Source organism: Athene cunicularia (assembly GCF_003259725.1).
Source record: "Athene cunicularia isolate RWA chromosome 10 unlocalized genomic scaffold, athCun1 chr10_part1, whole genome shotgun sequence".
Classification (NCBI taxonomy): Eukaryota; Metazoa; Chordata; class Aves; order Strigiformes; family Strigidae; genus Athene; species Athene cunicularia.
Window position 1 is genome coordinate 4503386 of NW_020799112.1, and position 13850 is coordinate 4517235.

The 13850-nt window shown below is 40.6% G+C and overlaps 1 protein-coding gene across 2 annotated transcripts in view; it reads right to left on the reverse strand.

Annotated features, from left to right (window-relative positions):
* TLN2 (talin 2) overlaps positions 1 to 13850 on the reverse strand; it is a 202094-nt gene that overhangs the window by 44882 nt on the left and 143362 nt on the right. For both annotated transcript variants that reach the window (XM_026856212.1, XM_026856213.1), the window contains 10 exons: positions 13361 to 13450; positions 12109 to 12231; positions 10707 to 10850; positions 10356 to 10517; positions 9098 to 9238; positions 7724 to 7905; positions 6544 to 6676; positions 4881 to 4982; positions 2000 to 2170; positions 411 to 557 (listed from right to left, as the gene is read on the reverse strand). In XM_026856212.1, the coding sequence (XP_026712013.1) occupies positions 411 to 557; positions 2000 to 2170; positions 4881 to 4982; positions 6544 to 6676; positions 7724 to 7905; positions 9098 to 9238; positions 10356 to 10517; positions 10707 to 10850; positions 12109 to 12231; positions 13361 to 13450 (1395 nt within the window). The remainder of the gene's footprint in view (positions 1 to 410; positions 558 to 1999; positions 2171 to 4880; positions 4983 to 6543; positions 6677 to 7723; positions 7906 to 9097; positions 9239 to 10355; positions 10518 to 10706; positions 10851 to 12108; positions 12232 to 13360; positions 13451 to 13850) is intronic.

Genomic DNA, 13850 nt, shown 5'->3' on the forward strand with positions numbered 1-13850 from the left:
AATACAAAGTGTAGCAGAGCACTTCAAGCTTGACATCATCTTCTCTGAAAGTAGCCTGCTTCAAGGTTGGCCTGCTGATCATTTAGGAGAATAACATGAAAGATAAGTAGGAAAAGGAAGCAAAAATAAAAGGCCAGTTGACCTAAGATCCAGTTAAATAACAGCATATTACTGAATATTTTATAGTAATTCTACTGACAGGTACTGCGTCAGTTATTAATGCAAGCGTCATTGCCTACATCAGTTTGATTACACAATCTGCAAAATCAAAGAATCTTTAGGTTTCATGTCATAGTGTGTCAGTTACCAACCATCACTGAAGTGAATCAGCAACAGCTCTTCCAACTCCCAGCAATGTGGATTGAATTTAAAGTGTAAAATGAAAAGGGCATCTGGATTTCTATGCTCACCTTGCTCATTGCCTCTGCTATCGAGTCTACCATACCTCCAACCATGCCTACTTCACTTGCAGCTTCATTCAAGGTAACCATGATATCATCCACTGCCTCTTTCATCAGTTGAGCAGCCTCAGTGATTGCATCGTGAGTATGGGATGCCTGGAAGAAAGAAAATGAGAAAACAGAGATCATCAGAGAGCATTCTGTGCACAAATCAATGTGTGAATCAAAAACATAATTAATGAAGGCAATACAATAACAGCTCTGAAAATCCCCTTTCAGGTTGAAGATGAGAAACTAAATCTAACAGCAACATCAACAGAACAAATGTTGCTTAGACAAGCCACAATTTTGAATAGGAATCAATTAGAAAAGCAACAGGACCTTTTCAAGAAAAATTAGGAAAATGACTTGTACATAACAGAAGCAACAAAGATAAGGGAAAGCAAAAATAACACTAGACAGTGAAACAGTCTACCTCTGTACCAGAACAAAATGTTCAAAACAGACACATGTAGACATATGAACAAGAGAACATGCTTGCTATATAAAAGAAGAAAAACTATCACAGTCATATAATATTGCTAAAAAAGACTAACAAAAACACTCCTAAGGAATTATTGCACAACAGTTTTCCTAAAGCAGTAAATAAAAACAAATACCAAACCCAAACCCCACTCTACCTTCAACCAAAAACCTATTTCAAAGAAACCTGTTTGGATATTCATGAAAAACTCATAGAAGAAAAACACAACCCAAAACCTAGAACAAACACAATTTTTTAAAAAAGACAAATACCATGAAAAAAGGATTGAAAACAAGCGGGGTGTGCAAGTGAAAGAGAAAGGAGCTGGAAGCGTGCCAGGAGAGAAGCGTCACATGAAGTTGGGTCTCTATGAAGGTGTCTACACAATGGCATCTGTATAGAGTGTCTGTGGCACGTCGGTGCCCTCAGTGCAAGGCATGGAAGTGTGCTGTAATACGGCAGGAGACCCACGGCGGGGAAGGTCCCACTGGAGGGGTCCGTGCCCTGTGGGTACACATGGCAGGCAGCGTGCCCAGTCGTGCAGGTTTTGAGTGGCATGGGGCATGGCCTGTCACACCCTTGGGGACAGGCTGGGGCCTGGCTGGCCACCTGCAGGGAGAAGGCATGAGGTCAGGGTCACGCACGCTCCTTTTGCTGTAGAGGGGCTTGTGGGACGGTGTGTGCTTCCTCCTGGAGCTCAGCAGCAGGAAACTGTTCCTGTCTTCCTTCCAGGCGGCATGGGGCATCCCCATGAGCATGGTTTCTGTGTAGCAGACAGGCCCTGTCTTTTAAGCAGTTGGTTTCTGTAGCGGTGCACAGATATTTGCTGTGAGACCTTGACTTTGTGTCCCTTGCAAGGACGCTGTGAGCTGGACTGGAAACCTGTCTTTGACAAGTGTTTCCACTCTCCGATGAGAGCCATCAGAAGAGCTGTCAATGGCGTTTTCACTGCAATGTATCCCTGAGCTATGCAGTACGTAGGTGCTGCTTTCTCTGCCCCACCTGCCCTCCCAGCCCTCACCTGCCCGCCCTTGCCCACCTCCAGTAATCCCTTAGTTACATACAATAACTGTACCTTGGGGTTTCCTCCCCCTTCTTTGGCAGCATACAGCATCTGTAAGGCAGATTCTGCTAGTGTCTTGCTCTGGTCCAACACGGTCATCTGTTGCTGATGATCTAAAGTTTTGGATGCCACTCCAACTGCAGCTAAAACCAAGGGTTCAAAGTAACTCGCCAGCTGCGTTACCTAAGAAAACCAGAACAACCAGAGAAAGCCATTAACCCCTTTTCTCAGGTGTAACTGAGAAGAACCATATTCCACAATTAGCACTAGGCCATGGATTAGCTCAAGTACCACACTGTCCTAGTGCTTCTGTGCTATGCAGCGTTGGTTTGTATTATGTGCCCATGTGATTCTGTCTCCCCTCCCCTTCAAATTCCTTGATAAAGCCACGTGTTCCTCCCTTACACACACAGTCCCTTGAGGTCAGATGAAATAATTTTCAAAACTCATGGAAGCCGCACAGTACTTAGGGAGTATCCATGACAACTGTCTCCACCATGCAAGGGAGGATTTTCTCAACCTTTGCTGTGGATGATGGATAACGAACAGGACCACACTGGATTTGGACCATTCTGTTCACCTCAAGGACTGCATGTGTTTGCCACCTTCGCTTCCTAATCTCTCAAACCCTCTTCATCAGATTCCAGTGCAGACCTGGAAGGTTGTCTGCTGAGTAGGCACAAGTGCTATCATCACCTCACAGGGTTCATCACTCCTGATGCATGAACAGTTCCTTAAGACAGCCATGTGGCCCAACCCTGCAGTGTTTCTTGCTGCTAAAAAGGAGACTAGTGGTTAAGTGCTAGTCTGCAACCCAGTGGCTTGTACAGGCCAATAGGCATAGGCATGCTACAAAGACTGCATACCAAGCACACTGCATTTGTCCCTCAGTTAATTACTTGGGCTCGATAGAGTGTTAGAAACATCTAAAGGCACAGTTCTGCCAGCAGCTTCTGTTGCTGTATTTTAGTCTCCAGAAATATGTGGAGTCAGCCACTCTGTCTTCCTCAGTTTCTGATCAGATTTACACTTGTTCTGAGGAAACATCTGCTTTTGCCTATACACATATTCTAAGAAAATAAGCAAGTATTTTTATACAAATGAATATTTTTACAGTCTACCGTCATCTGACACATCTACAAAAACACAACAGTGCTTGGTTCCTGTCAGAAATCCATGACTCTTTGCTTTTAAGGTTTTTACTGGATGCAAAAACCCTGTACTTCTTTGGGCCAATTGGTCCACAGAACATGCACAGATAGCCCACTGCAGCGCAGCACCATCTGGTACACCTAAAGCCTCAGAAGTACAAGTGTGCGTACCTTTGCAGGGGCTATAAGCAGCTTTTGAAGGCTGGCATGGGGAAGAAAAACAGCAGTACCTCATGTGCAGGAAAAGATATTAAAAGGTTTACTCCTAAAATTTTTGAGACTTAGTCAGACTTATTTTTCTATTTTGTTTCTCAGAGTATTAAAGACAAAAAAGAAAAAGGAAAAAAAATAGTAAGATCTTTTAAACTGTCTCAAAGTAAACAGCAACAATGGCTTCTTCTGCATTCAGCAGGGAAAACATGCTCAAGAGAAGTGCTGTTGACTTTGGTCAACATTTACCTAACAAGCAGGAGGAGAAATGTGATTCCCTAACCACCTACATCTTCACAGTCCTGATTTGTTGTGTGCTAGGTAAACTGAGAATGAACACTGCAAATAGTTGAGATGTTATGAAATACTTCATGGTTATTCAAAGCTAAATGGAGTTCCTTGGGAACAACTCTGGAAGAGCTCTCACGCTAATAAAGTGATTCCTTTCTGGTATTAAAAGCACTGACACAGAAAACTTGTATTTATTTTTCTCTCAGTAATATATTGTAGTATGAGGAATTACTTTACTGAAATCTTTTAATAACCACTGTAAATAATGCACACTTCTAATACACACATTGTAACATTTCACTTTTCGACTGAGATCTAATAAGCACAAGTTCTACCATACCTAACACTCCACATAAGAGTGACATGTTTACACAATGCTTATAACAGAATGAAAGATTATTTTAAGCCTTTCTTTCCCCCCCCGACCCCAAAAAATTTGAAACAGCAGCTAAAATTCAGTTAGTTCAAAATCACTGATTTTTTCATAATGAAGCTAAAACTCTCTCTATAATCAGTGAAGACAGAGTACCTTGCTCAAAAGGTGGAAAGCAGGCACATCACACTCCTCCTTTGAAACCACAGTCTAAACCTCCCTCTCCTCAGTCTACAGAAGCCACTGCAGGAGATGGATCTCCACAGGTCAGAGGTAACCTCTGCATATCCCACACTTCCCTCCTCACTTTGTCATGAACTGCCCAAGAAATGGAGCAGCACACTTTATGCAAGAACCTCAGACCAGGACAGAATCTGACAAACCTTTGCCAGACTTCTTCAACTGTCCAAATTCTGTTATACATACATATTCAAACTGTAACTGTGATCTGCTGAAAGAGCCTGCAGTGTGATGGGCCCCAGGTCCTGCAGTCACCTTCAATACAGCACAAGAGACAGAAGAACCAACACATATGTACAGCTGCTGGCTGCAACAGTTAGAGGTAAGGAGACTTGTAGCATCAGGCTCCATCCTTCCATCTTTGCTTTTCCATCCCCTTTCTTCATTTGTCCTTTCTCTGCAAGCCTGTCCCTCACCAAAAACCTCAAGAAAAGTATATTTCCTATGGCCCAAAACACAAACAGGTTTATTTGGACTCAGCTCCAAGTATTTGAAAATCCCAGATCTTTCCTCCTTCCATATACTTTCTTCTGCTCTTTTGTAGGAATTGAAAAACTACAAAATCACAGTCTGCCCTAACATCCAGCTGTCCGAGATTTCAAATACCTTCATAATGGTCGGACAGTACCTTGTGCCCAAGCTGAGCTGCCTCTCCCCGAGCTGCAGTAGCTATGGGATCAATGAGGTGGCCAATTTCCTGGACGACTGATGTCAGCTGTTCCTGTAGAGCCTAATACAAAGAGATATTGTCAGTTACTACCAGAGCTGTTCTTTTATCAAGTTATCCCATACCTATCACCCTCAGACCCTACTCAGAACACTGTTCAAATGACCCACTACAGTAGGACGCAGAAATCCATGCTGTTGGCTTTCTTTAGACACTTGCTCCTTTCTTCTCCTTTACCCCAACAACATGAACCCTGAGGCAGGCCCACTCCTCTGTACATTAACATGGCAAGTCTGGGGAGAAAGAAGGGAAGACAGGTCCCTCCAACTCCAGCTGGTAGCAGCAAACTTAGGAGTAGGTGTCCTTTCTCATTGTAAGGCGATAACACCACCCCCCCACCCCCCACCCCCAACTATTCTTGCCCTACCAAAGATTTAGTATCACTGCACTGATCAGAGAAACCAGGAAGAGCTGTGATTTGAGTATGAAGACACATTCTTCAAAAGCAGACAATACAGCACAAGAGCAAAAAGCTCTGCTGAAGACTTTGAAGCTAGCAGGAAAAATTAGTAAGGAAAAGCAAAGGAAAAACATGACATCTCTGAGGTACAGAGATAAGGACTGACCACCCGAATACCATCTGTGGGATGGGAGCATAAGACAAGTGTATTACTGGGCTTGTCAAGACATAAATACTGGCTTCTAATTCAGAGGCACGTAATGTCTTGGCAGCCACTGGGATTTAGCTCACTCAAGAAAGGCAAGAGAAAATATATATTATTTTTACACTGTGTTACATTCCTGTACTGCTTTATAAATAACTGCCATTTTCAATAATGTTTATTTCAGTTCGACATGGTGTCCAAGATGACTTCATCACTTAAATAGAAAAGAATTGTATCTATGACATATTTCCTGTAATAATGTCTTTTGTATAGCTTCATTCAGTCTGAGATGTTTCTAGTATGCAGAATTACAGTCCAAAGAAACCACTGAAACACCCAAACAGACACATAATTTCAGGAAGCAATAGTATAAAAAGACACTAAATACCAAGCTGGGAACCTGATCATGTGTTGCTGACTTTTTGTAGGCAGTCTGGCATGACAGCCTTTCCTCAATAAGATAAAGGCTGAAATAGGACAGGACTGGTCTACATTACCAAGGTGGGCAGAGAGTGCGGCAAGGAAGGAAGCTTTTTTAATGAGAACATAGCAACATCAACTACAGATTTCACCAATTTAATGAAAAAGTATGCATTAAGAAAAATTACATCGACATTTACATCACTGGACTTCTAGTAACAGATTAGTTTCAGAAAGATCCCTACTTCCACATGGCAAGACACCAAAGAAATACAATCAGTTGGTCACATCAGCACAGGAAGTCAGAGTAATACATGGGTGGTGGTTAAAAAACCCTACTTTTGCCTGGTGCTTCTGGTATCTCTGGAGAAGTGATACACTTTGGCTAGCGTGTGATTTTACCTAGAAAGATTCCAGTAAGAATACTACTGGTAGTAGATTGTGCTGAGCTCTCAGCTCCACATCTTCAAATGGAAAGAAAAGCAGCAGGATAATTGAAGCTGCTCAGCATTACTCTGTTCCCGCGCTGTCTCCCTTACCTCAACTGAGATGTCATCCCTGGTGGCCAGACTCTGACTGACAGCTGCGAGGGAGGCCTGCTCAATGTCTCTGATGCATCTGTTGATCCCATCAATGGAGAAATCACATTCTCGCTGGCCTGGGGCCTTGTCCCTGAAAGGCAGAGGTAGTAAGCTGAGCACAGTGGGAAGGAGGCAGGCTCTTTCACAAATGCACCCAAGTGTACTTCACTACCTGACAATATATAAAACACATGGGAGGAGAGCAACAAGGACAAAAGTTAGCTTTGTTCTACCTACAGGATCTTGATATTATGTACAGAGTACTCTGCACAATTTCATACACACACACACATTGCTCCTCTTTTAATGATTAGACAGAAAAAAAGTTTGTTGCCTCAGAAGAAAAGTGCAAATTCAACCTCCTCAGGATGGCCAGACTGGCCCAATAACAAAGGTTAACATAAAAACACAACAGACATCATGAAAAAATATTCACATTTCTGTGCAGTGCAATTGACTGTCTCAGAAAACAACTTCTTAGGTATAAGGTGTTACATTCAGTCCCAGGTATCTTTAAGTGAAGGTTAGGTTCTGAATACTTTGGCCTAACATGCAGTTTGCTATTTCAGTACCATAATCATCAAAGATCAGTGAAACTGTAGACACTCCTTAGTTCACCTTTTTCACACCATTTTGATTTAATCAATATTAAGAGGTTAAATATAATCAATATTAAGAAGTATATAATCAATATTAAGAAGTATAGGACTACACTTGAAATTTTTCATTAAGGGACAGACAGGTTTAGTTCAAAAAATAATCACTTCTTACTACAGAATTCTTGCAACTAAAAGAGAACACTACAGGAAAGAATAGAGAGCAGAGGTCTGTCTGACACACCTTAAAAAACTCGCCTTTTTCCACATATGTCACCTGGTTGGAGGTAATACTAGCTACTGAATCAGAGGTGGAACCAGGGAAAGGGAACAGAAAACAAACACAGAACAACCCTATGCTGCAGAGTGCTGCAGTCATCAATTATGATTAAACACACAGTGTAAGTGAGGAGATACTGTGCATCACAGAATAAATAATTTCTATTAATGAAAAATACCCCAGTGCTAACAACCATATAGTATTATTCTTTATGAATGGTTGCTCAATTATTATTACAATTTTGCTACTACAGAAGACATACCTGATAGAGGTGATAAGACTCTTGATAGAATCCGAGACAGTATGGGAATGCCCAGCTAGTACAGACCATGTAGGAGGGTCTTTTGGATTGATAGCCAGAGAACGAGCAGTTTTGATCAATAAAGATGAGCTCTCCAACATTGTTTTAGCAGAAACTAGAATTGGTTCCTGTGCTCGCGATCCCTGTAATCAGAAAGGTACAAGAACACAAAGAACATTTATGTAATTATTTGAGGTCACCCGCACTTTCTGCTCCTAAAAATCAGTTTAATTAACAGCATTAAAATGGCATTATAATTTCTTGCCTCATGCTACTATATTCACAGATAGTCAACATGGAAATAGTATGAAAATCATCACAGTCTAATCTTTTTCTCTATAACGTACTTAAGAAACACTCTTCAAGGTTAGAAAGGCACCATCCAGCTGAGAAACAGGAGAAAACAATGCCACTTGTCTAACCATAGACTATGGAGATACAATTGAAAATAAACTTTCTTTGTCACAAAACTTAAAAGATTCAACCAAGTGTGCTTTTTTCCCCAATTAAATGGACTACAACACTCTAATTGGGTCATCATCTCCATATCTATTATATTGCTTGCAGTCTGGTAAATCCAGAAACCACAGGCCTGGAGGACAGGCTTATATTTCAGTTACAGCCCCACATCTGTAAGACTGCAACAGTCACTGCATCATCTGATACTGCCTGCCGGAAGAGAGGCTGCTAATAGGAGGACGGAGCAGTTGGAGAGTCAGCAACAATACATGACCTCTACTTCAAAGATTTTATGAAGCTTGAACAATTTATTTTATTTTTTTAACCCTGAAAAAAAGCCTTTATTGGATAACTTTAAATACTGTTCTGTTGTAGTTACAGGGATTGAGGATAGAGAGCTCAGTGGGGAAGAAAAAACAACATACAAAAGGTCCACAGAAAGTTATTCTTCCCAGAAAACTTGGCTTCTTGTCACAATGACATGATTTTTGGAAGAGAAAAATCCCTGTGACAACCCTTCAATCCTTTTCAGAACTAATTAGGTTCCATGTATTAAAGCTGCTCTTGAGGGGAAAAAAGGGCATTTATTACTTTATCACATGGAAGAATCCAGATAACGAGACATGAGAGTCACCTGTACTACATCACTTTACTAACAGGAGACTGGCAACGCTTAACTGCAGCCTAATGGGTTTTATTCTACTCGTGCAAAATTCAAGGTCAGAGGTTAAGTGAAAGACAGCAGAATGCCCTACGAGCACACAGGAACACAGAGACATTTCAGGGTCCGGTCTTTATGCTCACCACTTCTTTCCTGACATGATTACTTCAACATTTTCAGTTTTTTGAGGGTAGAAGTGCAACATCCTACCTTACCTCAGTGCTGATCTGTGCTGGGATGCTAACAAATTCTGGATTTGAAGCAAACGCTGTCAGATTTTCCACAGCCTCTATCAAAGGTGCAGTAGCAATTCTGCACTTGTTCCGGTTCTCTTCAGAAAAATCACCATCCAGGGCCTGGAAATTAAATCATGATCGAGTTCTGTCTGAACAGGTTTCTTTGCAAAATTGAAGATGGTTTAATTCTTTATAGTTTTAAACTATTGTGTGTTTACAGCATTTGAAAGTTCCTCCATAAACAAGGCTGATGCAAGGAATGTGATCCTTCAAGCATGTGTTTCTTTCCTTAGCTGGTTATTGACCCTAAACTTAAAACTGCTGCTTTGTTTCACAAGACTGAATAAAGGTTTTCTATCATTGCATTCTGATGACTCTCATAAATCGTGTCTCGGCACCTCACGCTCCAAAGGGTGGAAGTGGATAACAAAGTGGTTCTTTCCCATAGACTGATTTTAAATTTATTTTTTTTTAGCAATAATTTATTGGTCACATTTTCATGTGAATCAACTTATCTCTTTCATAATCTCATAGGAAAGATATCAATGTGAAGGACCTTCTGTGTAATGTAGTAGAACCTTCAGTCCTAAGAGCATAATTATTTTTAAAGACTTTTGGTCATAGATCAGCTAATGGCTTCCAGAAGGGTTTAGAGTCCCAAGTCCTCTATGGCGTAACAAGTATTTCTGCTTGCATGAGGAAAAAACTACCTCCTGCCAAATTGCAGGCAGGTATCTGAAAAATAAAAGATTACTATTAACAGGAGACTTTAAAACAGCTGCAACATAAACAGCTTCTGTTTGGTTCCCATTATTATTTGTTTGTTTCTTTTGCTCTTATAAATATGGTAAAGCTGTCAGAAATACATCCACAAACCTCTGGATACTGAGCAACATAACAGCATTAAAAATCTTCACATACAGTTATTTTCAAATTATTCTCACGGTGCAAGCTCTTGAAATGCATCAACACAGAGGTGTCTCATACTGGATGGCCAGCTGCCTCTCCTAATACTAATATCACCCAATTCTTTCCATCTTGACAATGACTCAGTTATACCACTGAACATGTTTTCCAGTTCAGGTTCTCAAAAATGTAATTAATGATTTCTTAAACCATACATATCACAGAAGGGAAAAAGTATTTCTAACTGTTCTGATTCTGTCTCAACAGCAAAGAAACAAAACCCAAAAAAAACACAAAGGGAGAAGGAAGTACAATTAAGCAGCATTTGTACCTTGATAGTTTTAACCAGGTTAGCAGTGCTGTTTGCAACTTCCTTGGCAGACTGCACAAAGTGTCTCTTGGCAACAGGATTTGCTGTCTTCGATGAAGCAATGCGACAAGCATTGCACAAAGCAGAAGTATGTTTGGCTACAATTGTGGCAGCTGATAATACCTGTAAAAATAGATGGCACAAAAAAAGCAGATTGTCAAAGGAGCATGACAGTTACTATACTCTAGCTCTGTGAAGTCGCAGTTCAAAGACATGTAACAGTTTCAAACCAAAACTCCTTTGCTTGGTCACAAATAAAGTGAAGTCACGTGTCCTAACAATGATGGTCTCACTGCGATCCTCTGGAATCACCTGTGATGGGCTGCTTGCTGGATCCACCAAATTCTGGCAAGCCATCTGGATGGCTTGATTGGCTCTGGCAAATTGAATTGGGTCAACAAGACCCTGCTGACCAGCCTGACTGTTTGGATCCGAGATGCCAACCAGGTAAGCAGCCTAGAAATGGAGAAAGGAAGAAAACAATCCTAAGAAACAATGCTAAATACATCTTGGTTCTTTGATAAGCTTGCCATATGTCATAGCATGTCAGAGATTATCCAGAAATCATACTGTGAAGTACTATTACCATATTTTTAAGTAATAGAGCTCCAGAATCCTCTGACACCAAGAAAACTTACCCTTACACTTGTGAAATTTATTTAGTCAAAACAAAACTGTCGACTGTTGAAGTAGATGGTATCCCTGGAAACATTATTTTTCACTTGCATAGCCAGTGGAAAGAGCTTTAATGGTCACAAGCATCAGCAAATTATTTACTGAGGGTTTTCATCAAGCCTGAGCAAAAATGCAGTTCACAGCAAATGCACTACTGCTGAGTGTAGGACTCATCGAGTCTGCAGTTGCTGGTCTCACTGCAGCTCAAGATGTCTGATGGCCAAACATAATTTCTTTCTCAATGAAATAAAAGTTTCATGCCTCTTATCAAGAAGGAGTCTGAACTATCAAAACTATATTTGAAGATTTCTTTAAGAATTTCCATTGCAGATACAATTAAACGTCACCTTGATACACCAGTAAGGCAGCACAGAGTTAGATGTGGAGTCTGTACTGAGACATTCAATGTTTGGGGGAATCAGGAAGTGGTTTCCAGATGCAGAGCATGATCCCTCCACCACCAAATCCTTCACTGAAGAGGCTAGATCAGCTCTCAAGAGTTCAAGTCACCCAGTTATCAGATCAGTGAAACTGCAATGACTGGTTCCAGACTCTTAATTTGTTGTACTATCTTAAGAATTTTGGCTATTCCAAAAGTATCTGAACAGATGAAACAAGTTTCTTTTTATTTAAAACATCTGAAATTAGTAATGATCCTTATGAATTTTTACATACTAAATAAACTTAATTCATTTTAACTGTGGTTGGTTTTTGTGTGCTTCTCTATGAAGTAATAATTCAGATCTCGAGCTGTAAACATGACGTCTACACGCTACAGCTTTGACATTTGCTTTATCCTCAGAAAAAGTTTCTTTCTTGATGTCACTTTCCTTCCTTATAAGTTGCATGCTATTGCACTCTGCTGCTTCTGCAACGTACAGCAGTGTATGCACGATTCCTGCGGATCTACACAGGGCATGCTGCGTAGTACAAGGTCGACATTTGGCCACAGGGAAGTGAACCTCAAATTTACACACCCACAACATGAGCTTGCTAAAATAATAAAAACATATTTGCTTTATAGACTTCAGTAGCTTACCTGAGCTGCTGCCTCTGTGAGGCCACAAAGAGCCTTGGATGCAACTCCGACACATTCTCCAAAGACTAAAAGATCCCCCGTTTTTGCATTCTGGGAAATGCCTGCCATTGATTCTCCAAGAACCTCAGAAATTAAAAAAACAAAGTTACCTTCTGAATATGCTTTGCTACCACTCAAAGGCAAATGATTCCTGGTCTTGACCCAGTACTGGCCCACAAGCCTCTTTGACCTGGCTTCCAGAAATGTTAGCTAGTTAACGACTTCACTCAATTGGGCACATTCCTCTGTGTGGCCTAAGGGATAAGGTAGGCAGATCGACACTGGACTGACAGAATTATAGCGCAAATGACTACAAGGATATAGAATTAACCCTCCTTCTTTTTGCTGTCATCCACTAGTCATCACAGCTAGCCTGGTGCTAGGTACATTTCACGGATTGCAGAACATGACAACCAATCCTGCAGCTGCTGCTGACACATCCAGCATCATCTTTGCCCCTAAACGCACTGAAACTCAGTGGAAATGAAATTGCATCTAGTCTGCTGGAACCATCTGAATGTCAGAATTCATTAATTCCCATGATGTCTCCTACTGAATTCAGTTTATTTTCTTTTAAAATTCAAACTAAGGTCTGACTGCAGTAGAGCATTAGATGCAAGATGACACGCACATCCATCAAGCACTTTCTTTTCCTTTTATAGAAGGAAGGATCTGAGACAATTCCAATGCATCAAATAAGGACACCAAAAACAAACCTTCAAAGAAGGATGTATAGCATGGTATGTTTAAAAATAACTTAAGGGATTTCACACAGATTTTCTGATGTGCTGGAATATCTGGACAGCTCAGACATTTCTCTAAGCTGTTCTGCACAGAATAATCAATGGTATTTCATTGCCAAGCCTCCCATTTACACTTTGGGCTGTTCTAACATAGCTGCAGTCAAAATATATAATTAAAGTATGACATACCGTCTAATGCACAGGAGAAGAAGAGAGAGGGAGGGAAACTTTAACAGCATTGCATACCAGCCACTTAATTAAAAAATTCTTACTGAGGCAATATGCCTTCTAAGTGACCAAAACCTGACACTACCTGTTAGAAACCTATCTCAGGCTGAGTTTTATCAAGCAGCATACATTTTAGCTATAAACACTGTGCTGTGTTTCTAACATGTCTGATATGCATGTGGAAACTTCTGATAATCAGAATGCACTTTACAATTGGCACAGAGATGGGAAAAGGAAATTACCTTCGAGTTTTCCATTACGCCCTCAATACAATCAAAATATGAGAGATCGCTCACAGGTTCATTGGGGTTATCCAGCATTCCCTTAACTGTCTGAAATAATGAAAGAAACTCTGATTATTGGCAGAGCCTGAAATACTGAGCTGAGAAGAACACAGACCATCACCACTATCCTGCTTATACCAGTGTAATCCTACAACTTCATCTCCAGCCAGCAAACAAAACTACACACTGAGGGCTCAACATACAGATGAGTGTGCTACAGATTAAATGCTACCCTACATTAACCAAACTGTGATAACTACACATTTGTGCTCTATAAATCTGTTGGAAGTATAGCCTAATGTGGTTTGCCTTGTGTTTGTGATGACCGATTTATGGTTAGTTAGCAATGCTTAGCTGACACAAGGTAACCTGTTTTTTTGTCAGCTCGCAACAGCCTAATATATGTTTTCAGTACTATTTTAATTTTCATAAATGGAATTACAAGAGT